Raw genomic sequence first — 27,735 nt, 5'->3', positions numbered from 1 at the left:
TCTCCTTCATCTTACCCAAGACCTGCTCAATAATGTTCAAGTCTGGTGACTGGGCTTGCCAGCACCTTGACCTTCTTTAATTTCAGGTACTTTGATGTGGAGCCTGAAGTATGAGGAGCGCTATCCTGCTGAAGAATTTGCCTTCTCCTGTCGTTTGTAATGTAATGGGCAGCACAAATGTCTTGATACCTCAACCTGTAGATGTTGCCATCCACTTTGCAGATCTCTCATCGCCAACATACTAAATGTAACCCCAAATTTGTAGATTTTTCTTTCACCAAACTTGACTGATTGCTGTGAGAGTCTTGGATCTATGCAGGTTTCAGTAGGTCTTCTGCAGTATTTGTGATGATTGGGATGCAGTTCAACAGATGATTAATCGGAAAAATCTACCTTCTGCCACTTTTCCAAATGATCAACTAGAAGTCAAGTTATTATTTGTTGCTCTTACAACTGTGTTGGAAAGACTTTTGTCAGGTAGTGTAGTGTTCGGTGCTTTAGTTGAGCACTTCATCTTATCATATTTTGTTTTTCATTTGCTATTTCATCTACCTATTTTTATGTACATCTTGGAATATCGCATAAAAACAAATGCGCATAACTGAATAGAATAGTCTTTTTATATTAAATAAGGAAAAAGTTGCATAATTTGCTGTAGAAACATATTTACCTAATAAATTCCAGCTTACGCATCAAAAAAGTCATGTGATTTTGCTAAAACAGAACATGTGGTAACAAAATTGGGTGCATTAATTGACAAACTAGTGGACGGACCACATTGTAAACATATAAAATAGGTATGAGCCTATTAAGATTTTAAAGGTATGATAACGTTGGGTAAAAATATCATGCTTTCACAGTATCATGGTATTGTAATTACTGCTCTAAAATAAATGTCTTGGTTAAAAACAATTTTTTTCCCCACTGAACATATATATATTTTTTACATTTAACATATTTTGAAACAATAAACATGTCAGGCTAAATAATTAAAAATAAGTTATTGACTTCTGTTGTCTTAATTAGTTTCCTCAAAAAAATTGTCGTAAAAAAACAAAACAAAACTCACAAATTCCTTAGGAATGCTTAACAGAAAATGTTAACGGTTTTAAAGCGTTGACTTTTCAAAACTACTGTAAACACACATAACTCTCATGGCTCATTTTGAAAATGTGGCCCGTGTCCCAAGAGATACTTTTTTTTTGCAATTTTTCTTTTCGCAAATCGGTCAGAGGCTGCTGTGTACACATTTGAGATCACATAAGCGATTTGTTTTTTATATGTTAATCATGGACTGACTAGTAGCTTTTGATGTGGAGGGTCCTTTTCTGCTGTGGATACTGTTTCCCTAAAAAAACCTCAATAAAATAGTCATAAAAAAACAAAACAAAAGTCACAAATACCTTAGGAATGCTATAACAGAAAATTGTAACAGTTTTTAAATGTTGACTTTTCAAAACCGCGGTAAACCTTAAAACCAGTTATCATTCCATGCCTAATCTGAAATGTTGTTCGTCCGCTAGTTTGTCCATTAATGCACTCAATTTTGTTACCACATGTTCTGTTAAAACAAAATCACATGACTTTTTTGATACCCATGCTGGAATTTATGTAGTAAATGTGTTTCTATTGGAGATTATGCAAATTGTTTCTTATCAAATATAAAAAGATTATTCTATTCAGTTGTGCGCATATGTTTTTTATGTGATGTTCCAAGATGTACATAAAAATAGGTGGATGAAATAGCTAATAAAAAGTGCTCAACTAAAGCACTGAACACTACACTACATGACAAATGTCTTCTCTTCGATCACAGTTGTAAGAGCAACCAATAATAACTTGACTTCTAGTTGATCATTTGGAAAAGTGACAGAAGGTTGATTTATCCAAAGAATCATGTTTTGAACTGCATCCCAATCATCACAAATACCTTAGGAATGCTATAACAAAAAATTTGAATGATTTTAAAACATTGACATTTCAAAACCGCGGTAAACCTTAAAACCGATTATTGTCTCATGCCTAATCTAAAATGTTGTCATTGGCTGCTGTCTCTGTGTTTGCAAAGGATATTTGTTATGCTAAGGCAATAGAAAATCTGACCTTTTGTCTAACTGTTGCTGGAGATGCATTAAATATTCAGTGGCCTGCTTTACTGATTTCATCCAGTGCTTTGTTGAACGTGGGATCATGTATCATACATTTTGTTATTCAGAAAACATTTGCTTCCTCTTTTAGACACACACAACTCATTCTGAAAATGTAGCCCTGGATATATTTCTGGAGATCGCGAAATACGTTCCAGGAGCTCCATTTCTTTGCAGTTTTTGTTTTCACGAATCAGCCAGAGGCTGCTGTGTACGCATTTGAGATCTCAAAGTTTTCTCACGAGTGCCATTTGCGCCCGCTCTTCTGGCGTAAATCCACCCGAGGCCACTGTCGGTTGATTGACTGACCAACTGACCGATAACCCCCACCCACCCCCTTCCCTAAACACAACGATAGTGTTTTAAAAAACACCAATTGACCAGCGCCCACCCACTTCCCTAAACCCGACCAACAGTGTTTTGTAAAGCAATTTCAAAATGTTTCAAAAAGCTCCTGTGATTTTTACGATGTTTTCAGATTTTACCACATTCTCACCCTGTTATTTACTTGATTATTTTATTTTTATTGTTTTTGTCTTACCTGATTCTGGAACCAATCTTCACCGAACGTGAACCCAGTTGTTGGGGTCAACTTCTCTCTGCGTCTCAAGTCCGCCGACGTACATGTCGAGCTAATTGTAACAGCGGGAAAGCCATCCATACGGATGTAAGTGGTAGGCTGCTAGCGCGAAAAGGAATGGCATCATACAGCCTCATGGCGTTCATTTTAAAGACGAAATGCAGCCACATGTACATCTGGCTACATAATTTGTAATCTCCAGAAATGTATATAAGACTACGTTTTCAGTATGAGCATATGTTGCTTACACATGATCATTAAGCCCACTCAGATGCCGCAAAGGTGAATCTCATCAATAAAACAAAGATTCATTTTGCAATGCGTGTCAGCAGAGAACAAAATTGATTTTATGTCCATCTTGATCTATTTTTTCATCACTGAAAAAACGTTATTATAAGGTGCAAACCTGATGAAAAATCTGTGGTAAACAGAAACCTTCTTATTGGTGATCAAATGTTGATTCAATGCTGGTCTCCTAACAACAAATCTTTTTTGTAATGTTCAACATTATTACAAATTGTATTCTTTTTATAACAGGTATACCTTTATCAAAAGCAAAAAAAATCAATCAATTCAATCAGGAAATGCAATCAGAATGTCTCAACCAACTGCAACAAGTGGTTGTTTTTCAATTTATGTGATGTTGCACTTGGAAGCTCCACCCACAACAAAATATGATTGGTTAAAAATCTCCCTTTGTAACTGAACATCTATCACCATCTGACCGGCTGTGACTCAAATGACTTTTTGTTGAAAATGTGCTGTGTTCTGGCTGTTTTGTCTCATACCAACAGTAGAATTGATTTATTGACTTCGGGATGCTTCACAAGGAGTCTCCGTGACATGTTTAACAAGGCGCTCCGGGTTTTTGCTATTTATTAAACATCAAAAATCCTGGCGGTAGTCTGTAAGCGTTTAATGGTGTGTGACTGACATGATGCTACTGTGCTCATTACTTCAATGCAAAACACACACTACACAGCTTTGATTTCTTCATTCGTAACAGAAATGTTGCTTTCAATCTGTTTATTGCTCAGGCATTGTAAATAGATTGGGTTTAGAAATTAGTGTGCTTGGCTGAAAAAAATGTGTTCAATTACGGGTCGTCGTCTTGATCCGAGCCTTTCTAATTTGTAATTTTCCTTCCCTTCGTTATCTCATTTTGTCATAATAATGGCTTCCGGTCATCAGGTCCCTCATTATTTGGGTGAACAGGCCTCTGCCACTCTGGGCTCTTCAGGTCAGAACAAATTCATGCTCTCACACACACACAAAACTATCTATCTGTCTATATCTAAAAAAATATGGCAAAGTGCTTTTCACTAAAGATGCAAGGAACATGTTAAAATATGCTAGTAATCCTACCAAATTACAACTTTCTAAAGTAACAATTTGCTAAGGGTTTGCACTAACATGCTAAGGGTTTGCACTAAACATGCAAAATGTCTATCTGTCTATCTGTCTATCTATCTATCTATCTATCTATCTATCTATCTATCTATCTATCTATCTATCTATCTATCTATCTATCTATCTATCTATCTATCTATCTATCTATCTATCTATCTATCTATCTATCTATCTATCTATCTATCTATCTATCTATGACATCGCCCGTAGTCCTATTTAGCAACTTGATAGCAACTGTCTTTTTAAAGAAGTGTAACAGATTTAAAAAATAAAGAGTGTGGTGTAACTGATGTGTTTTACGTATGTTGTAAAAAAAAAAGTGAAACTAACTTGAGTTTAGCTATTATGTTAGCTATTATCAAAGCAATTTAACCAAAATCCCATTCAAAAACAATTGACTCTGGGTCAATGGAACCGGAGAAGCTAATATGCTAACTCGTTTCTGGGTTTCTGCAAACAAACTGTTGTCATAGTTCCTCCGCTTTATTGGGTAATGACTAGGCACTACCCCCTAAAACTACCCCTGAACCAAACCTTATATAACACAGTGTTTCTTAGGCATTATAGTGTAAGTACTGCATTAATAAATTGCAACCCTAAAGTGTGTCTGATATATTTGAAACATTTGAACCTTAAAAAGGCTAAATTAGTCTATTAACATCTTTTAATAAAAGTATATAAAGGTATGAAAAGCCTTCACAACATTTTCAAAGAAGTTTTATGTGACCTTATTCTTTTTTTTTTTACAACAAAAATCTGTCAGCTGTAATAAAAATCAGCCCACAGTACAAAAAAGCCGCTGTGGTGAAAGGCACACACACATACACACACTCACACACACACACACACACACATATTTGCTATATTGTTGTGTTGGCCTCAGTTTGGCCATTTATTCTCAGACATTGTGCTCCTGCTGTTCTTCTTACACAGCCTCTGCTTCTCTCTCTCTCATCTCTGTCTCTTCTTGTCTCTCTGGTTGTCTATTTTCCTCTCTCTCCAGGTGCTTGTTGCATTCATCAGTTTTTCAGAGACCATGTTGCTGGTTTACCTCAGCTACAAGGTGAGTCAAACAACCCATGATGAAATGAGGTTTTATCACTAGTGCACTGTAATACATGGAGAGAGTTGAAAGCCCGCTTTAGCTTTTATGGGCTCTGCTTGATAAAAATGATTTAGTAAGAACACATGTCTGCTTTTCAGTCACCTTCAAAGGAGAAACTTTTGTTTATTGATATTTGGTTGGTTGTCTCACACAGGACGCCAATTATATGATCATTTTGTTCTCAAATATTAACATTAATTTTGGAATTATTATTAATAGTGAGAACTTGGACACTTCATTTATGGTGGTTTCTATTGAAATATATATATCTTTACAATCATAATCTGACCTAAACAAATCTGGTTTATCTTCTGGTTCCATGGTGTAGATATTCAAAAATGATAACTGGCATTAATTATCTGATTAATAATCAAATCTCACCAAAATGACTTTCAAATGCAGGTCTGACCTGGTCTAAATGGTTTATCAGCTGTTTTCTTGTGGTTTATTGATGTTCAAATATGGGTTATGACCAAATGCTGGTCCAAACACGTGTACATGATTCATCAGATGTTTCCATGTGGTTTCTATATGACCAACATGATAAATTGTGGTCATAATCCAGTCCAAATTTCTATACATGGTTCATTAGCTGGTGTAGTGTGAAGTCTAGATGTGTCATGATGGTAAGTTAGGGTGATAAGCTGTGCCAAAGTGATTTAAATGGTTCCATGTGGTTTCTAGATGTTTAAGAAAACTTATTGATGCTCATAAATGGTTCAGACTGCTCAGATGGCTTATCATCAGGTTCAGAATAGCTTCTACAAGTTTAGAGGTGGTCATTTACACTCATAAACTAGTTGAAACTGGTCACCATTATTATGAAGCTGATCGCCTCTGCTGGTCTTATGTGGTTTTAATTTGTTCAATTATAGACATTTTTGGCCATAATCTGGTCGAAGTCAGTCTTTATGTGTCAAGTTGGTCCAAAGTGATCTAGATGATTCTGTGGGGTTTCTTGATGTTCAGAGATGGTCATTTATGCTCATAAATTGATCAAACTGGTCTAGATTGTTACAGAGCTGGTTCTATGAAGTTTCTAGACGTTCATGTATGGCCATGTATGCTCATAAACTTATAGAACTCTTTCTGATGGGTTCTTCTGGTTCATATGGTTTCTAGGTGTTCTGAGATTGTAATTTATGCTCTTAATCTGATCAGATGGGTCACCGTGGTTCATCTGTTGGTTTCATGTGATTTCAAGTTGTTCAAGGATAGTCATTTATGGTCATAATGTGGAACAAATCTTTCTAGATGGCTTTTAAATGTTCCATGTGGTTTCTAGATGATTTTCAGTTGTGGTAGTAAACTGGTCCAAATTGTTATACATGGTTCATTAGCTGGTGTGGTTCATTAGCTTCATTAGTGTGGTTTTTATGGTGATTAGCTGGTCCAAAGCAATCTAGATGGTTCCAAGTGGCTTCTAGATGTTTAGGGATAGTCTTTTATTGCAGCTCTTCAAAATGGTCTACATGGTTTGTCATCAGGTTCCATGTGGCTTGAGATGGTTGATTATGCTCATAAACTAGTTAACGTTTGCTGGTTTCATGTGGTTACTAATTGTTCAAGGATAGTCATTTATGGCCATAATCTGGTCCAATTTGGTCTAGAGGGTTTATTGGCATGTTACATGTGGTTTCTAGATGACCTGGGTGGCTATTTGTGGCCATAAGTTGAACCAAAGTTATCAAGATGATTGTGTGTGGTTTCTAGATTATCAGAGATGGTCGTTTATGCTCATGAATTGATCAAACTGGTCTGAATGGTTACTCAGCTGGTTTCTAAATGTTCATTTACTAGATTGTCACTTACAGTATGCTCATAAACTTATAGAACTGGTCTAGATGGTTCATATTCTGGTTCCATATGGTTTCTAGATGTTTTAAGATGGTCGTGTATGCTCTTAATCTGATCAAAGTGGTCACCATGGTTCATCTGCTGGTTTAATGTGATTTCAAGTTTTTCCAAGAATAGTCCTTTATGGTCATAATCTGGAACAAATCTTTCTATGTGTTTTATAAGTATGTTCCATGTGGTTTCTAGATGACCAAGATGGTCAGTTGTGGTAGTAAGCTAGTCCAAATAGTTATACATGGTTCAAGTGTGGTTTTTATGGTGATAAGCTGGCTCAGAGATAGTCTTTTATTGTAACTCTTCAAACTGGTCTACATGGTTTGTCATTAGGTTCCATGTGGCTTTTGGATATACAGACATACTCATTTATGCTCATAATTTGTTCCAACTCGTTGCCATGATTTGTCTATTTGTTTCATGTGGTTCCAAGTTGTTTAGGAATAGTCATTTATGACCATGATCTGGTCCAAATCGGTCCATATGGTTCATCAGCGTGTTGTTTATAGTTGAACAGGTTGGCCGTGTGTGGGCAAAAGTTAATCCAAATTGGTTCATTAGCTGGTTGACTAAAGTTTCTAGATGTGTCAAGATGGTCTTTTACAGTGATTAGATGGTCCAACAGGATCTAGATCAGTCGCACCTGCAGCCGTACGGCTGTACGCACTGTGCTTACCTACCATGAGAGGGCGAGAATTAAAGCCGCTTTTTTATTTATTTTATTTATTTATTTATTACATAATTTAAATTGATTATTACACAGTATACACTACGATATATTGACAAATCAATAAAGAATGACAACAAATAAAGGTGTGCGTTTGTGTGTTTTAAAGCGTGTATGTACTTGCATGGTGGGAGATGGGTAAATAAATCTATTGGCTTTAGTTTTGCAGGAGGTTTTTTCACACACTAAAAATTACAATTCAGATAGCTATATTGTTTAAAAAAAGGTTCAAAATGAGTAAATGCTCTTTAAAACAGATAAACTTAATTGAGACATTTGCCAAAAGGGCAAATTCTAATGAGACAAATACTGTTCCCCCACATGGAGACCGCAGTCTCATCAGCACCTGAGCCAGAGAAACTGTCTCTTTCATCAGACAGATCAGATCGAAATAAACGTTCAGTAAACGAAATATTAAAATTGAAAAGGAAAGAAATTATGTCGTAACGAATGCCCTTAATTAATAATGTAGCCTTTGACAGTAAGCATTAGTGTTTCTTGAAATGATTGGGGGAAGGGGGTGGGGTGGTGCTGGATTTGTGCGTACCTTGGAATAAAATCCTGCAGGCGCCCCTGATCTAGATGATTCAATGTGGTTTCTAGATGGTCAGAGATGGTCATTTACGCTCATAAACTCTCAAACTGGACAACATTTTATCCATAATTTGGTCCAAATTGGTGTAGATGGTTTATCAGCTTGTTCCATGTTTGTTTCTAGATGACTTGGATGGCCATTTAGGCTATAAGTTGGTCCAAATTGCTCTAAATGCTTTATTAGCTGGTCAAAATGGATCAGGATTATTCTGTGTGGTTTCTAGATCAGTTTCTTGTTCAAGTATAGTCATTTATAGTTGTAAAATATTAAAACTGGTTGAGATGGTTCCTTATATGGATCCATGTTGCTTATGTTGAATACACATTTTGATCATAATCTTGACCAGGTTGGCTATTTGAGGTCAAAATTTGGTCCAAATTTCTCTAAATGGTTCATTAGCTCGTGAATTGTGGTTTCTGGATGTGACGGTAATTAGCTGGTCCAAAATGGTCTAGATGGTTCCATGTGATTGCTAGAGGACCCGGATGGCCATTTGTGTTCGAAAGGTGGTCCAAATTGCTAGAAGGTTCAAAAGCCTGTCCAAAGTGATCTATATGGTTCTGTGTGGTTTCTAGATGCACAGAGATGGTCATTAATGCTCATAAAATTATCAAGTACAGTCATTTATGACCATAATCTGGCCCAAATACTTTATGACTAGACTGAATGTCTAGATGAGGGATCACCAAACTTGTTCCTGGAGGGCCGGTGTCCAGCAAATTTTGGCTCCAACCCTAATCAAACACACCTGAACAAGCTAATCAAGGTCTTACTACACTTTCAGAAATAAAGGCTGTTTCTCAATATGCGTTCTTCAGTGGTCTTGTGTCCTCGTGTTCTCGTGTAACGCCATCATCAGCTGCCAAAGTTTAGTTCCAATACTCAAGACCACTAAAACAGAGGACGCGTGAAATATACCGGATGTGTTTTTAATATCTAGGACGTCCCGATGCAGACTTGAGCACTTAACTCGCTCTGGAAGTCCTAGAAGTCATTGCGACTGGAGGTGGGAAGCGCAGCAATTTATTTTGATTTATTATTAAAGTTCAGAGATATCATTTATTTATCTCAGGAGTTTCCCTAAATGAAACGGTGAAAGTAAAAATGGCCATGAACATCTTAATAAAGGAATAAACACATTAATGGTGTTTGTTTGCTGAAATTCGTATTAAAATGTGTTTTATTTATAATGTGCAATGTATATTTATAATGTTTTTATGCATAGTATATATTTTGAAAAGGGGAAAAACAATAAATTGTTGTATGAATGCTTTAATGTTTAAATAGTTTACAATTTAAAACGCGTGAAGGTCATGTGACCATCAGGAGGAACGCAGCATCTCATTTCTCAGAGGACGTGTTCTCTGCCCTCGCGGTCTCCCGAGTTCGTTCTTCCGAGGACACCTGCCAAGACCGGTCTCCACAAGAGCGCAAGTCCGTTCTCTACATTCTTGGAATTGACAAACAGCCAAAGATACGCAAGCTGTCACTGGGGTGGTACCTTTTCAAAAGGTTCAAATTTGTACCTTAAAGGTTCATATTAATACCTCAAGGATACATATTAGTACCTAAAAAGTACAAAAGTGTTCCTTATAAAATTTTTAGGTACTAATATATACTTTTGAGGTACCAATATGGACCCTTTAAGGACAAATGTGTACCTTTTGAAAAGGTACCACCCCAGTGACAGCTTGCGTACCTTTATTTCTGAGAGTGTAGGTATACTTGAAACATCCAGGCAGGTGTGTTGAGGCAAGTTGGAGCTAAATCCTGCAGGGACACTGGCCCTCCAGAACCGAGATTGGTGACCCCTGGTCTAGATGGATTATCAGCATATGTTCCATAGGATTTCTAGCTCTCCAAGGATAGTCCTTTATTGTGGTTAGCTGTATGAAAATGGTTTATCATCTTGTCTTGGTTAGGTCTTGTAGATGATCTTAGTCTAGCTAAAAGCGAGCAACAGTGTTCCAAAAACACCAAACCACCTTAAGCTGTTTTAATTTGTTTATTTCAGCAGTGATAGCGAGTGAGGAACAGTTTGCTGGTGGCAATCAATGGTTTGCTTTGAGCTGTTTTGAAAGGATTAAGTGATGAGATAAAGCACAAGACATGTTTGCCCACCAGACGCTAACAGACAAAGAGATCTATTAAAATCTCCTACACTTTATTTGATATCTATGCAATGAGTATAACCTGAATTAACACATCTCCTTTACTCTTTATTCTGCATTGATTTCCTTTGAAACCAACAAGGCCTCTTCACCCACGCAGAGTGCACACGGGCAAGACCATACAGCCAGCGTATAAAATATGGCAGAAGTTTAACACCTTAATAGAGCCACAGGTTCAACTGCATTCAATAAATGAAATGTGTTTCTGAGGGGGCGTAAAGAGTGACCTTTAACCCTGCAGTTTATCAATGGTTCAGATGCAATCAAGCATCGTTTTATCCTTTAATCCAAGAGGTCACACCGACAATAGTGTTTCTTGACCCTCACGCGAGTGTCCTTGTTTCCAGGGCAACGTTTGGGAACAAGTGTTGCGCATTCCCTTCATTCTGGAGATGATCAGTGCCGTCCCTTTTGTGATCACTGTGAGTAAAACAAGTCAATGGCATTTTTAATGATGAAATAATGTTTATTATTATTACTATTAGTATTAGTAGTATTTCATGAGCATCACTAGTTTTAATAAAATTAAACAATTTTACTAACAATTAGATAAAGATATTGTTTAAAATTATTTTTTCTGACATTAATGACATCATTCTTATTATTCTGATTCTTATTATTATTAATAATAAGCCATATTTTTACTATTATTACAATAAATTTTGACAGATTTATTGGTTTTTAAAGAAAACATCAAAATTACTGCTAAAATTGACAGACCCCCTAGTTTTTTGCAATTCCCCTATCACTGAATCTAACGCAAAATCAACAAAAAGTTGCATATTTTGGCAATCCTGCAAAATTCTTATGTACATACAAAATTATCGCAAAAAATGTAAATAATCTCATAAAACAACGAATTCCAAACCATATAATCAAAATGTATTTATTTCAGTTTGCAATTAATTTTTTACATGACTTAAAGACGTTGCATACGCAGCACACTTGATGTATTTGAGTGTCTCTCGAAAAATGATGTCACCTGCGCCCTCATAATCATTACATGACAGTGGAGGGAGGGGTGGGGGGGAGTTGTTTTGCAGCCTGTGCAGTAAGCAGATGCGGATGAAGCGCAAGAGATTTACATGTGAAGTCAATGCAAAAATGCGATTAGACATCCTGTGGCGCAAATTGGCTGTTTTGTGCATTTGACGAGCAATGGAATGGACAGAAAAGCAAGCAGCTTACAATGATGTGGATTGGTTCCAGGATGATGGCAGCTGGGCCTCTGAATTGAAGGACATTATTTGTTCTTTACATGTATGGCTGGTATTACAGTTGAAGTCAGAATTATTAGACACCCCTTTGAATTTTTTTTCTTTATTAAATATTTCCCAAATTATGTTTAACAGAGCAAGAAAATTTTCACACCATGTCCGATAATCTTTTTTCTTATGGAGAAAGTCTTATTTGTTTTATTTCGGCTAGAATAAAAGCAGTTTTTTAAAAAAACATTTTAAGGTCAAAATTATTAGCCTAAGTCTACAGAACAAACCATCATTATACAATAACTTGCCTAATTACCCTAACCTGCCTAGTTAACCTAATTAACCTAGTTAAGCCTTAAAATGTAACTTTTAGCTGTATAGAAGTGCCTTAAAAATACCTAGTAAAATATTATTCACTGTCATCATGGAAAAGATAAAATAAATCAGTTATTAGAAATGAGTGTGGGGGCTAATAATTCTGACTTCAACTGACTTCATCTATATAATTTATATATATATATATATATATATATATATATATATATATATTAATCGCAAAATTGTCCACAAATTTCTGGCAATTACCACCAGAAAATCTGTAATTTTTATCGCAAAATATCACAAAAAATAAACTAGTGGGTCTGAATTGAGCATTTCAGTCATGAATTGAACTGCATGTTATGTTGTATGTTTGCTGGGTGTAGTCAGTGACAGCAAAGCAATAAAAGTTTTATCATGCCTATATATATATATATATATATATATATATATATATATATATATATATATATATATATATATATATATATATATATATATATATATATATATATATATATATATATATATATATATGCTAAGAATAACTAAAATATGTTTTGTGTGTATGTGAAAGATTCATCAGTGGCACATTGGCACTTCCAAATAGCGTAACTAGTAACTGCTAGAAACCACACTGCCTCAAAACCCTTTGATTTGAAACAAATTATGGCTTTTCTCTGTCTTTCCAAACAGGTGATTTTGCCCTCCCTCAGAAACTTGTTCATTCCTGTTTTCCTGAACTGCTGGCTGGCCAAACACGCTCTTGAGAACATGATTGTAAGCAATGGAGCCTATCTTCTGCCCTTTCTTCCAGAGCAATTGTGTCAGTGTGTATCCACTTTCATCACAAAGCTCTCATTTTCTCCTCCATCTGGATCTCACTTCCTCCACGTGTCGTATTTTCCTGATTGCATCTGTCCTCTGCTGCTGACTGCTTGCTGGTTATCACATTTGCCAGACTGTTTGATGATTGTTTTGGGGTTTTATCATAAGCACGAGCACAGTGGTACTGTGTTATTAAACGTCTCGCTGTCTCTCATCTCTGGCTTCTTTTATCTCTTTGTTTCTTCTTCATGTTGTTTTCAGAATGACCTGCACAGAGCGATTCAGCGCACACATTCAGCCATGTTCAACCAGGTGCTCATCCTCATCAGCACCCTCCTCTGCCTCATCTTTACCTGGTGAGAGAAAAACACAACACACATCACTTCTGTAAATCAGACTTCTGTTAAAATACAGGGTATCTGTCTGTCTGTCTGTTGTTTGGTTAGTTTTGTGGTTCTATCATTCTTTCTATCTTTTGAAGACAAAATTATTAGCATGTGAAATGAACAAATCACTGTTGTCCAATGACTTGCCTAATAAACCTAACCCCCCTAGTTAACGTAATTAACCTACACTGAAAAAAGTGTTGCATGCAAAACTGTTGCAAACAATTTATTTGTGTTGAATTTAAACAAACAAATTAAATTGAGCAATGTTCAACTTAATTTGTTTGTTTAAATTCAGCCCAAAAATTGTTTACAACCACTTAACGTAAAAAAAATTGAGTAAATCCAAGGAATCATCTTTGAACAATTTTTTTCAGTGTAGTTAAGCCTTTAACTTGCACTTTAAGCTGAATACTTGTAAAACAGTCATTATACAGTAGGCTCTTTCTGAAAATGTAGTCCTATATACGTTTCTAGAGATGTTGAATTATGTAGCCAGAAGTAAGTATGGCTGCATTTTGTCTTACAACCCTGTAGAGCTTGTTTTAATGACAGCGTTCCTTTTTGCACTTACCAGCTGCTTACTGTGTGGGGGTATGGTTTCCCGCTGTTACTAGTTTGTCCAGTTAACTCGCCATGTACGTTGGCGGACTTGAGACACAGTGAGGAGTTGATCACGGTGCATTTGAAAACACTAATGGTTGGGTTTAGGAATGGACTAGGGTGGGTCAGTCGATCCTTCAGTCAGTCAGTCATTCAGGCAGTCAGTCAGTCAACAGCGGCCTCTGGTGGAACAGCAGACGCGAATAGCAATCGAGAGAGAAATTTGAGATCTTCAAAATTGTACACAGCTGCCTCTGGTGGATTCGCGAAAACAAAAACTGCAAAAAGCGTAGCTCCTGGCATGTATTTGGTGCTCTCCAGAAATATATATAGCAGTACATTTTCAGAATGAGCCTAATTTTAAAATATTATGTACTTTAATCATAGCAAATCAGGTTTTTTCTAATGGTCTGTTGCATTTATTTTATCCAAACATTCAGTAAAAACTATAAATTGTTACTACAGTTTCAAGTAACCTATTTCTATTTTTAATATATTTAAAAATGTTATTTATTGCTGTGATTAAAAAGTGAATTTTCAGCATCAGTCCCATCTTTAGTGTTACATAATCCTTCAATATGATAAAAACATTTGTAATTACTATTATCAGTGTTCACAAGAGTTGTGCTGCTCCATAATAGCAATGTCACAATTCCTTCACATTGTTGGTTGTATTTTATACATAAAAAAAAAAACTGAAACATTTTCTTTACAAAACATCTGGATGTATAAACCGAACTCATAAAATATATATAAAATGCATTATTGAGACAAATTAAATAAGTTCTTTAATTTGTATTAATTTTGATATTCCACTGCATATTATATGGTTAGTTCACCCCAAAAAATGAAAAAATATATGTTTTAAGTACGCACTCTTGTGTCACTTCAGTCCCCTCAGACATTCGTTCATCTGAAATTCAAAGCTCCATGGAGATGTTTATGTGTATGCACACACACACACACACACACGCACACACACACACACACACATATATATATATATATATATATATATATATATATATATATACATATATATATATATATATATATATACATAATAGTTTTAATAACTCATCTCTAATAACTGATTTCTTTTATCTTTGCCATGATGACAGTAAATAATATTTTACTAGATATTTTTCAAGACACTTCTATACAGCTTACAGTGACATTTAATAGCTTAACTAGGTTAATTAGCTTAACTAGGCAAGTTAGAGTAACTAGGCAAGTTATTGTATGATGATGGTTTGTTCTGTAGACTATTGAAAAAAAAACATAGCTTAAAAGGGCTAATAATTTTGACCTTAAAATTTTTTTTAAACAATTAAAAACTTATTTCATTCTAGCCAAAATAAAACAAATAACACTTTCTGCAGAAGAAAAAAAATATATTATCAGACATACTGTGAATTTTTTTTTGCTCTGTTAACCATCATTTGGGAAATATTTAAAAATTCAAAGGGGGGCTAATAATTCTGACTTCAACTGCATGTGTTATATATATATATACACACAGTATACTATTTTGTCTATGTCAGGTCAGATGTGTTTACTACAGCTAATATGCAACTTGGTTTTTGTACTGCAGATGTGATTATGTGATTTTTACAGTTTTCTGTGTAAGTTTCATTTGAACTTTGGATGGTAACATAACTGCTGTTTGTCATAGCTTGTTTATTAATAGAATGTGCCTTTACTATGTGTGTGTGTATTAAATATATTAGCAATCTTAAAGCATACAGCCATAATTTAAAATTTAGGCAAAAATTCTGGAAAATCTGTAGAAAACACAACAATAAATTGTAATCATGCTGTTCCGTTTATTTGCTTTACTACAAAAAAGTACCAAAGATAGATATCAGCTCATTTGGAGGTCCAAATATAGTTTTTCTTTTGCATATTTGCATCTCATTTTGTTTTTCATACAATTTACATAGGGATCGACCATCATACATACTCTGTCATGTTTTCATATTAATATAATTATACAAAATTCATAGAATTTGCATGTTAATTCAGTAATAGTAATGCATAGCATTCAGAGCGCTTGTAGAATTAATGCAAAGAATAATCTAATTAGAGGTAAGAGTCTCAATAAAGTTTTTCTGAGATGCATTTAAACGCAATACCAGGAGAAAACAAGACTAAAAAGATGTTTTAGTGGGGTTAAAATGTCAAATGCTACAAAATATAAAAGGTATACAACCATTTTAAGTAGGAGATTGCAAGATGCAGTGTTTGTGCCTCTGGTCAGGTTTTGACAGGATGATGTTCCCGAAGTGCTGATTAATTAAACACCATGTTGTGTGTGTGTTCTCTTGTTCTGAAGTAAATAGCAGGAAGGTGCTGAATGTGCAGGGTAGCGGCGCGTTTGTAAACCAGAAGGGAGAGAAATGAATGACCTTTTCACCACTGACAGCTGCATGTTGACTCAACCGGCCTTTCAACACTGAGCAAACACACACCATACACACACACACACTGAGACTGCCAACACACAGCACACAAACAGGGTTCGCATCTAGCTGTCTTGCGCATGGCTCACCACACAGTTATTGTGTTTTGGCTCGCGTTTATCACACTTTGCTCCAAACCATCCGGTGATCATATAAACCCTCTGGCTTTCCATACACACGCAAATCCCTGCAAAGATGTCCACCTAAAAAAGCCTTTCAAGGAATTGTTTTTTCAGAGATTTTATTTAATTACTGTCATATCCAAACCAATATGCTGATAATTTTCCCCTATGAAACACAAGTAGACATATTGTTTAATGTCACACGTTTCTGTACCAAAAGATGTGTTAATTAAAGCACAATTTATTACAAAAAGAAGCAATATAATGTTTGATTTCCTCTATATTGTAAAACACTTCAAACTTGATTCCAGACTGTTGTTCATTAATATCTGTTCATCAGTATCTGTGCATTGTACAGTGGGTAGCTTGATCACCTCACAGCAAGAAGGTTGCTGGTTCGAGCCTTAACTGGGTCAGTTGGTGTTTCTGTGTAGAGTTTGCATGTTCTCTCTGTGTTGGCGTGGGTTTCCTCCACAAGTCCAGGCGGGGAGGTGGGGGGGGGGTCACTTGGTGATTTCGAAAAATCTAATTCAATTAAACTATTAAAATTACCATATGTTATCCATAACCTACAAAAGAAAAAAAAGTAGTTAATAGTTACAGTAAAAACCAACAAGGCATCACCCTTTCAGTTTTTTTGTGACCCCTGGGATGATTACGTTGTATTAAATACACAGTACATTGATTTTATAGCACCAGGTTAAACTTTCGGACACCTTTACGGCACTCATGTACATTTAGTGAATGTACTGAACATGGAGGATGGTCTCAGAGTGGCGTTCTTCAAAATTAAATAATGAATAGACTTGGGCCTATTGGTATGTGTGCACCGTTGTGTGCAAGGTTTATATATTTATGACCACCTCAGAGGATATTGGGGGTTGAGAGTCACTGGCATTGTTATTTTTGGGGTCGCGGACTGAAACGCTTGGGAACCCCTGAACTCGAAGACAAAAGTAGACTGTACTGGCAAGGCAGGAATGGAGCAGGACAGGAACAAACCACACAAAGAAACATTGCTGACAAACTGGCACAGGACTGCAGACATGAGGCGGCTATAAGGAGCACAAATCAAGAAGTTGACAAGTGAACAGGATAAACTAATAATGAGAGAACAAGATGGGTGGGACTAGACAATAGACAGAATAAAGAGCACATGGCACAAATAGAAGTCTTTGCATTGATCGCATGAGCCAGCCTGATCACCTGCCGTTGACCTACTCACACCTGCAGGACGATGGACGTCCAGTGTTTAGATTAGATTAGATTAGATTCAACTTTATTGTCATTACACATGTACAAGTACAAGGCAACGAAATGCAGTTTAGGTCTAACCAGCAGTGCAATAGCAGCAAGTGCAGAATACAGGTATAAGTTATAAAGTGCAGTTATAGAAAAACTATGGTGATATTTACAGATGGATGTACTATGAACATTATATACAGGTTGTATTAGCTATGAACAGATTTACAATAAATGAATATATGTACAGGTTGCTATTAGTAATCAGAAGTTTGCAGATAGATCAACATAATTACAAATATATATGTACAGTGGGTGTGTACATAATTATAAATTTTAAATGCAGTGGGTATGTACAGTTCAAATAAATGAATCAGTGCAATGTAGTGCAATGAATATGTGCAATTTTAAATGTGTAAATGTTAAACAGTGCAGTGATTGTGAGAAGTATAAGTTAGAGGAGAGTGGGGGGTGTATTGGGGGGCAAACGAGTCAGTGAGGGGCAGAGTTCAAAAGGGAGACGTTGGGCAGTTTTCACGGCCCGCTGCAGTGCCTTACGCTCAGCAAAAGAGCAGCTTCCATACCAGACAGTGACGCAGTTGGTCAGGATGCTTTCTATTGTGCAGTGGTAGAAGTTCACCAAGACAGCTGATGAAAGCCGGTTCTTCCTAAGTTGCCTCAAGAAAAATAGGCGCTGGTGAGCCTTCTTGACCAGGCTGGAGGTGTTGGTGGTCCAGGAAAGGTCCTTTGAGATGTGGGTCCCCAGGAACTTGAAGGATGAGACAGGCTCAACGGCCATCCCATTAATGTGGATGGGATCATGTGAGCCTGTTCGTCCCTTCCTAAAGTCCACAATGAGCTCCTTGGTCTTGTTGGTGTTAAGGAGCAGATTATTGCCGGTGCACCAAGTGGCCAGATGCTGTATCTCCTCCCTGTAGGCAGTCTCATCATTATTGCTGATTAGACCAATCACTGTGGTGTCATCTGCAAATTTGATGATGGTGTTGGATCTGTTCACAGGCCTACAGTCAGTGGTAAAAAGGGAGTAGAGGAAGGGGCTCAGCACACAGCCCTTTGGTACACCAGTGTTGAGTGTGATGGTGGTGGAACAGATGTGACCTGATCTAACATTCTGAGGTCTGTTAGTCAGAAAGTCCATAACAAAGTTGCAGAGAGACGTGTCGATATCCAGGTCTCTAAGTTTGATTAGTAACTTAGAGGGTATGACACTGTTGAATGCTGAGCTGAAGTCAACAAATAGCATTCGTGCATAAGTGTTTTTATTGTCCAGATGTGTGAGGACAGAGTGCAGTGCTATGGTTCTCCAACCTGTGGCACCTAGACTGCTACACACAACAGCAACACAAGACACAAACACATGATAAATGAAACAACACTTACCGTGCACTCACATATGCAACAAAGTTGTTCAAGTCCTGATGCCAATCCAAAACTGAAACCAACTTGACAGGAGTGCTGAGGCTGAACAGCAGACAAACTACAAGAACACCAGGACAAGTCAGTATGGTGTTACAAATACAAGAGAACACAAGCCTCATGTTCAAAAGCGCACATTCAGAACAAAGACATGACAAGTCCCCGGACACTATGACTAGTGTCAAGTCCTGACACTCTGTTTCAGCCTTCATAAAAAGCTTTAAAAATAACATAAAATGATACAGGTTTGTACCACCTTGAATTGCGTGAACTGAACTATGCCTTTATTTGAGCTGTTCTTGCACCCTTTTCTCTCTGTTTTCCAGTATTTGTGGTATTCAGCACTTGGAACGAGCTGGAAACAACCTGACGCTTTTTGACTCTCTGTATTTCTGTGTCGTCACCTTCTCCACGGTGGGCTTTGGAGACGTCACACCTCAGATCTGGCCTTCTCAGCTGCTGGTGGTCATCATGATCTGTGTGGCTCTTATAGTTCTGCCAATACAGGTGAAAAAAACAAACACTTTGACCATTACAACTCTCTTTCGATATATAAAAACATAATATGTTGGTACATTTCATGATGTTTCAGGTGACACATCTTCTAGAGGGCGCTGCATACATTTTTGCAAATCTGAAATAGGTTATCTAGGTTTTTTTTTTATTATATGTGTCAATACACATAGTTTTGTTCATGTCCACAAGAAATCAGGGATTGTCGTAAAAAATACACAGACCAGCGTAAACCTTGACTAAACCCAACCAATATTTTTTTCAAAAGCAATTGCAAGGGGACGTCCATCACAGCCACATAGCTTTACATTGATTTTACATTGCTTTTATCTCTTTTGTGGAACCGTGCTTCACTAGACTCCTGAACACTGTAGACATTGAGCTGCCAAGCAAACTGACTACATCACAAAAGTTGTTTATATCCATCATAGACACTGACTACATGTACATGGACATCAGTAATTGAATTGTTTGCCTTAATCTGAATAAGACAATAATATGATTAAGGTGTTTACATGAGTTGCTTTTTGAATGTTCTTTTTTTATGATCCCGTTTTACAAGTTATAGCACATAATTCGATTAATGTCATTGCATCACCACACTATCCGCATTTCCTCTGGAGTTTCATGTAATTTTAGATGTTTCATTTTTAATTTGTTGTCTTTAACTGCAGTTTGGCACTTTCATTTTCACTCAGGAAGATTTCATGAATGCCCCCCATGACAAACGAAATATTGGATGCGAGTATTAACTGCTGGAAGAGTGTTGTTTTAATGGAATTTGATACCGCATATGGGGGGAAAAAACTCCATATTTTGTGATTCAAGTGTCTGTGGTGCATCACAGACTTGGTAGATGCAGAGAATAGTGTCATACAACCGTGTGTGTATAGACTATTCTGTCGCAAAATCCGAAAAAAAAAAGGTAATAGTTTGATTAAGTTGTTTAAATGTCTTTACTGCACTTCAATAATAAAATCGGCATACTCCACATGTCTTAATTCAATTTCTGTTTAGTTCAACTATGACTTTAGTCAGATTAAGGTCATCAAAAATCACAGTTTACATGGTAGACTCTTGGTGCTCATGTAAAAGTACTCACTGTTAAGTTGTTTTGTGGTATATTTTGCGTTGCACAAAGAATTACACAACAATAACCATTTATTTGTTGATAGTATGACCCTGTTACTATAACTAGTGTGAAAAGCAAAGTTTTCACCTTCATACATCCCGTGGCATTTATTTTACTTTTGGCCAGATTCTTCGAAGTCGTACAGTAGGGTACAGCATGGTTCGGTACGGGTCACCTTTATCAGGCTTGTGTCTCCACAGTCAAAGAGTACCAATGGTACTTTTGGTGGGCATGGTGTTTGGCAGAAAGCTGCAGTCGACGACATTCTTGCTTGAAGTTCATATATCGTATTGGAAGCACTTTATACTAAACAAATGCTTTACATACATAAATACTTGTATATATAAATAATAAATATAACATCTGTGGTTTATATATATATATATATATATATATATATATATATATATATATATATATATATATATATATATATATATATATATATATATATATATATACATATACAGTTGAAGTCAGAATTATTAGCCCCCCTTTGAATTTTTATTTTTTTAATATTTCCTAAATGATGTTTAACAGAGCAGGAAAATATTTACAGTATGTCTGATAGTATTTTTTCTTGTGGAAAGAAATTTTGATCACATAAGAAAGTCTTATTTATTTTATTTTGGCTAGAATAAAAGCAGTTTTTTATTTTTTTTTTATTTGGGTTCGAAAACAATACGAAACACAGTCAGTACAAATGTCTCTCATCTTTATTCTTCACCAGAATGTAACATTAACATCTTTTTAAAAAGTAATCCTGTCATTGATTGTTCATTGAGAGTTCATGATAGTCTTAAAGGCAATGACAATAATTAAACATGGCAGTTTGTTCATGTTTAAGGTTGCTAAAAGAATCATTTGCTCCTTTGTTTTTTGAGGCTATTCCTTTGTTCTTTTGTGCTTCACACTCGTGTTTGATGACAAAATCACTTCACATGCACATTATTATCTTCAGGTCAAGAAATTTGTTATTTCAAATATAGAAGTGCAGCGAGCGATCGCGAGCTCTTTTGGAAAAATGAAACCTCATAAACAACAACAGCTTTATCTTCTTGGATTTGTGGCTGTTCATCAAGATGACGGCAAGGTTTGTTTGAGCTTGGGTCAAACATGGCTTGTTATTTTATGCATACTGTATATTATTATGGTGTAATTTCTCGGCTGTGTATTTAAAAATGGCGCTTTCTTTGTTTTCATTCTCCTGGCTTGTGCACGCACTAGTGACGTTTCTCTGTAAACCAATAGCGTTCAACTGCGTGTCAAGCTCCGCCTTTTGGTACCCTTTTGTTGTGCTAGGTACCCTTTGGAACGGGTATCCAAAAACTGTTACTGAATGGTACGGTTTGACCCTAACCAAATCGTACCACTCAGTGGAAACAGGCCATTAGAAGCTACAAAAGTAGAAGTATGTTTTTGTAGTTGTACAAAAAATGTAGGCTGAAGCACAAATTTCCAATGTCCCTCTGTTGCTTTTATAGCTTTCAGAAATAAGAAAAAAGAAGCGATCACAACTGGTGGGATTAAGCAAAAATCACTTGATATTCACATCAAACTTTTGTTCAGTTTTCATGAACAACTTTAAAGTACAAGTTCAAATATCTTGCATTACAATGGAAGATTCACAGTGAATGAAAGTAAGTGAATGAAAGAAAGTTTTTATCTTGACTTTCTCATTTTCCTCAGCAGCAAATCTGCATTGCTCTTTCATGCAAGGTTTTCAGCTTTTACTTTCGAGATTCTGACATTTTATGCAAATAATATGTGGCTGGGATGACAAAAGCACTGAGTCGAATCACTTTTGTGCTGAAGGCCCAGTGAGATGCGACACAGCTGGTGATTTTCACAGTCTGACACACACAAGCGCACGCACGTGTGCCCGAACGTACACAGAGAGGCGCTTCCATGTACACAGCGCTTTAATGAAACACGTTTCACATCCCACTTCAACATATACCTGGTAATACTGACACACACTCACCCAAACAATCTCACACACACACTGACTCACGAGCGGCAGCCTCCCGCGGGGCTGAGGAGAGAATGAGATGAGAGCGTGCTTGTCTTTCATGTGTGATGTGAGGGCTTCCCTGCCTGCGTCCTCTTTGGGAAGCTGGTATGTTTCCTCCACACAGGAAATGGCAGTGACTCCAGCGAGGCCCTCCTACTCTTTTCATCCACAAATACCAACTGACATTTACTGCTGCCCCCCACACACAGCTGGGGTGTGAGAGTTACGGCCGAGCCGTGTTTGTCTCTGGCCTGACTGGGGAAATCTCCAGTATGGCTCATGGCCCGCTGAGAGTCATCCCACCACACAGACTGACAGCAGCCGCAGGATCCTATCGCTCCCTGTGCACACATCGCAATGAGTTTTTCATTCATGCTGCAATTAAACAGTGCCAAATCTCAATCCCCAAATGCCCTTTGCCTGAAAGCTACTGAATAGCAGACATTACCACCAAGTCCCTCGAATCTTAGCAGTAATCTTTTTATGCACCAGGAGCAGAGCATTTTTTTCCAGACTTTTATGCCTGCTATCAAACATGCATCTGAGCTCTTTTATACAGGATCAGGATTTATAAAAGAACTTCACTGCCAATATCACCCACACAAAACACAACAACAGCCATATCTGCACAAGCAATACAAGCCCAGTGCACAAGGCAACCAGTATCTGAGAATCTGGGGTCCTTTCTTCGTTCCTTGCTTAAATGATCTAAGATGATTTGGCAGATCCTGGATCTTTTAATCTTGATAACTGATCTCTGGCTAATTTGGTTCTTCAAACAAATTCGCGACTCAGAATAAAATGACAGGATGGACTGATCTGAGATCGCTGCGTGTGTTGTGAAGAACAGATCTATCGATCCTCGAAATCATGATCAGCAATGCAGCGATTGGCTGACGGCACAGCAACATAATGACATCATCTGATTAATATTCAATTATCCATGTGAGCAAAATTACATAAAATTCGCAGTAAACGGTTTGTTAAATATGATTAATTTTGAGCTGCAAGCTTTACACTTTCATGTGTCAAGAGTATTTAGCAATTTATTTAGTTTTACGTTTTAGAGTGGATAATCTTTATTATAGTAGCCCAGGATATTTAAGTTTCTTAATCAGCTAATTTAAATTAATTTTGCATCAAAAAGCATTTTGATATCGGTAAAGGTGTTTGCAACTTCTGCAAAGCATCAAACCACCGTCATATTAGCTGTCAAAACGTGCATAACTGCATATATTATTATTCCTTTATAAAACAAACAAACAAAAAACGGTTGATGATTGTGCATGTCTATTATCTTATAGAAATTGTAAAGCTGGGTCGGTACCTTAAAATAGTATGCATTTATATATAAAAAGTGAATATTAATACATTTTCTCTTTGATCCGTTTTTTATTTTTATTTCAGAGTGCAAATTGCATAAGTTAATATATATATATATATATATATATATATATATATATATATATATATATATATATATATATATATATATATATATATATATATATTAAAAGTTATATGTTTATAAACATAAATATTAATTATTTTATATTAAATATTACTAATTATTAGAAATTATAAATGGATATATACATGTTTAAAACTATTTTATTATTTTCTCAAGTGTAAATAACCTATAGGTTACTACTGTAAGAAAATATCAGCATTTGGTACATTCTTTCAGAATTATCTTTGCTTGAAAAGACCTAATCTAATCCTGTTTACATGAAATGAGCCTGCTCTCGAGCAGGTTTGAGCTATCAGAACTGTTGCTCTGACAACAATTCTCGGATGAGTTTTGAGGAACGAAAGCTAACTGCTAATTGAGTAATCCACGTACGAAGAACAGACCCCTGGCCTTCACTTCTGTTTGTGTTCATCATGATCTGTGTGGCTTGTGTAGTGTAGTTCTGCCAATAGCATGCTTTGGCAATTACATATACAGTACAGTGCATCCAGAAAGTATTCATAGCGCTTCACTTGTTCCAGATTTTTTTTATTTTATTTTACAGCATTATTCCAATATGGATAGAATTCATTTATTTCCTCAAAATTCTACACACAATACCCCATAATGACAATGTGAAAAAAAAAAAAAAATTTAATTGTTGCAAATTTATTAAAAATAAAAAACCTGAAAAATCACATATACATAAGTATTCAAAGCCTTTGCCGTGAAGCTCTAAATTGAGCTCAGGTGCATTCAGTTTCCACTGATCATTCTTAAGATGTGTCAGCAGCTTAATTTGAGTTAACCTGTGGTCAATTCAGTTGATTGGACATGATTTGAAAAGGCACACACCTTTCTATATAAGGTCCCAGGGTTGACAGTGCATGTGAAAGCACAAACTAAGCATGAAGACAAAGGAATTGTCTGTAGATCTCCGAGACAGGATTGTCTCGAGGCACAAGGCTGGGGAAAATTCTACGCTGGCTAGTTATGAGATAGCTCAGCTAATCGCACAGCACGGGAAACCCTTCACTTAAGGAACATTTATAAAGGATGAGTGTTGCAACTGTAATTTGCGCAAAGATGATTCAAGATTTTAGTTGAACGATGAATTAAAATATCGTTATATAAAATATCGTACATACATACATACATACATACATACATACATACATACATACATACATACATACATACATACGTACATACGTACGTACGTACGTACATAATTGGACCATTTCAACTATAAAACATCTGAATCTTAGCTGAGAATCCCTTTATGTACTCAATACCAGGAGCAAAGCAGACATTTACACCCACTTTCAAACAAACATGCGTCTGAAGGGCATTTATAGAGGAACATATAAAAGAAGCTCACTGCCAATATCACCCACACAATCTACAACAACAGCCATTATGTATCTACACAAACAATTCAATATATTCACAAACACTCAGTTCAGTAAGTTTTAGGAGATGTCCTTCTGTGCAAACACTGTCTGCAAAATCATTGTCTGGTAGGGCAGTGAGGACACAAGCCAGGAGTCTTTAAACTTTCAGACTCTTTGTACAGGTTACAGTGTTACAACAATGTCTTCAACAGTTAGCCGTTGAATCATTCAAGCAATTGGTTTGTTCAAAAACAACTTTTTCAAAAATACTGAAATGATTTTGTGCTTGCATGGCCATTCATGTACAGTGTTTTGGAGCATGAAAATGCTAACGCTAATGTTAAGAATTGGGAAATAAAACTGTTACTATTTTATTGTAACCTACTGTGACATCTGTAGCATGATGTGCATGTGTATTCCAAGTTCAGTCTATAGGAATGTGCCATACTTACCAACCAAAGTAGTAATTTTGGATTAACAAACTGTTTGTATAGAGATGTGAAGTGTTTCTAAACAAAATGGCATTATCATCTACTGAGTACGATTACTTGGTAGGTGTGGTATAGGCTACCGCTGAAAGTAGCAACCAACGTCATTCCTGCGCAAAGAAGAAAGCCGTAAACAACAATGGAGGACATACAGCAAACCCTGTTCTTGTTTCTTGCCACGTGGCTGTTTGTGGCTTTTTGTTTTTAGCCATGCCATCAAGTTCCCTTTGCACTCTTTTTCACCATTGGTACCTAAGAATTCCTTCTCCTTCCAAGTCAACCATGGTTAATTTCCCTGGCTTGTTGTGTGTGCATGTGACAATTCTCTAGTCTACCTTCACCCTTAAGTACCGTACTGTTGTGCTACAATAGGTATCTTACAATAGTGCTCCTTCTTAAAAAAGGTTGCTATTTTGGTACAATTTCCAACTTTTTAGAGTGAAAACAGAAATAATTCCAAAAAGTACTGGAATGTAAGTGACTACAGATACCCAACACTGTTCAAAATAAAATGTTCAAATAAGCTTCTGTTGTTAAAAACAAAGCAAAACTAAACATTAAAATACGTTTGGAACAAGTGGACGATGAGTAAACAAGCACAGTTTGTTATTTTGTTTTTGTTGGTGCTATCCCTTTCGCCATATCAGGGTTTTTTTTTTTTTGTTTGTTTTTTTGTAGATTTTTTTATTTATTTTTAATTTTTGTAAAATATTGTGTGTTTGCAGGGATCAGTTTTAAAATAATTTTTTTTTGTTTTTTGTCTTTGTGCAAAAGACAAATCTATTTTTACTCTAAGTTTATTATCTGATGCAGAGGTGTCAGACTCACTTACTTACTTAGGGCTGCAGCCCTTCACAGTTTAGTTCCAACTCTGCTTTAACACACTTACCTGTGGGTTTCAAACAAGCCTGAGGGCTCAATTAGTTTGATTATGTGTGTTTAATTAGGGTTAAAGCTAAACTGTGCAGAGCTGTGGCTCTCCAGGAACTGAGTTTGTGTCAGGATCACCAGTGATCTAGCCTGTGCAGATTGCTGGAGAACTATACATATGGCAATTTAACAAACAAATGCCATTATGCACCTCACACACACCTGTTTCCGGATCACCAATGATTACACTCACACAGCTGGAAGCTGATTAAAGACTGAGCTTGACACGTGATCTAATGGAAACTAACACACAATAACACAGCTAAAGCCTCATTTTACAACTGTCTTAATGACTTTTTTTGCACTTTAACATCCCTTAGTTTGAGCAGCTGGCCTTCCTATGGATGGAGCGACAGAAGTCTGGAGGAAACTACAGCCGTTACCGTGCTCAGACTGAGAAGCATGTAGTGTTATGTGTCAGCTGTCTCAAGATAGACCTGCTCATGGACTTCCTCAACGAGTTCTTCGCTCACCCTAGACTGCAGGTAGGTTGATGTAAATGTGCGTATGTTCATGCTAATTTGATCCCAGGCTGCCTGCTGTGCACTGCTTAATCCTCTTCAGAAGTGCTAGAAGCTAAGGCTCTTGTCATAGGATTAACTGAACATCAATTTAATTTAAC

The 27,735-nt window shown here is 36.4% G+C and overlaps 1 protein-coding gene across 1 annotated transcript in view; it reads left to right on the top strand.

The window, feature by feature from the left end:
• LOC130221640 (potassium channel subfamily T member 2) overlaps nt 1-27,735 on the top strand; it is a 231,886-nt gene that overhangs the window by 91,506 nt on the left and 112,645 nt on the right. Inside the window, exons 5-11 of the mRNA XM_056454198.1 lie at nt 3,919-3,967; nt 5,141-5,200; nt 10,934-11,008; nt 12,809-12,892; nt 13,202-13,296; nt 19,519-19,699; nt 27,434-27,598. Coding sequence (XP_056310173.1) covers nt 3,919-3,967; nt 5,141-5,200; nt 10,934-11,008; nt 12,809-12,892; nt 13,202-13,296; nt 19,519-19,699; nt 27,434-27,598 — 709 coding nt within the window. The remainder of the gene's footprint in view (nt 1-3,918; nt 3,968-5,140; nt 5,201-10,933; nt 11,009-12,808; nt 12,893-13,201; nt 13,297-19,518; nt 19,700-27,433; nt 27,599-27,735) is intronic.

This window comes from Danio aesculapii, chromosome 3, assembly GCF_903798145.1.
Source record: "Danio aesculapii chromosome 3, fDanAes4.1, whole genome shotgun sequence".
Taxonomy (NCBI): Eukaryota; Metazoa; Chordata; class Actinopteri; order Cypriniformes; family Danionidae; genus Danio; species Danio aesculapii.
The sequence above is the reverse complement of the archived record's forward strand: the minus strand, read 5'-3'. Positions and strand labels throughout refer to the sequence as shown.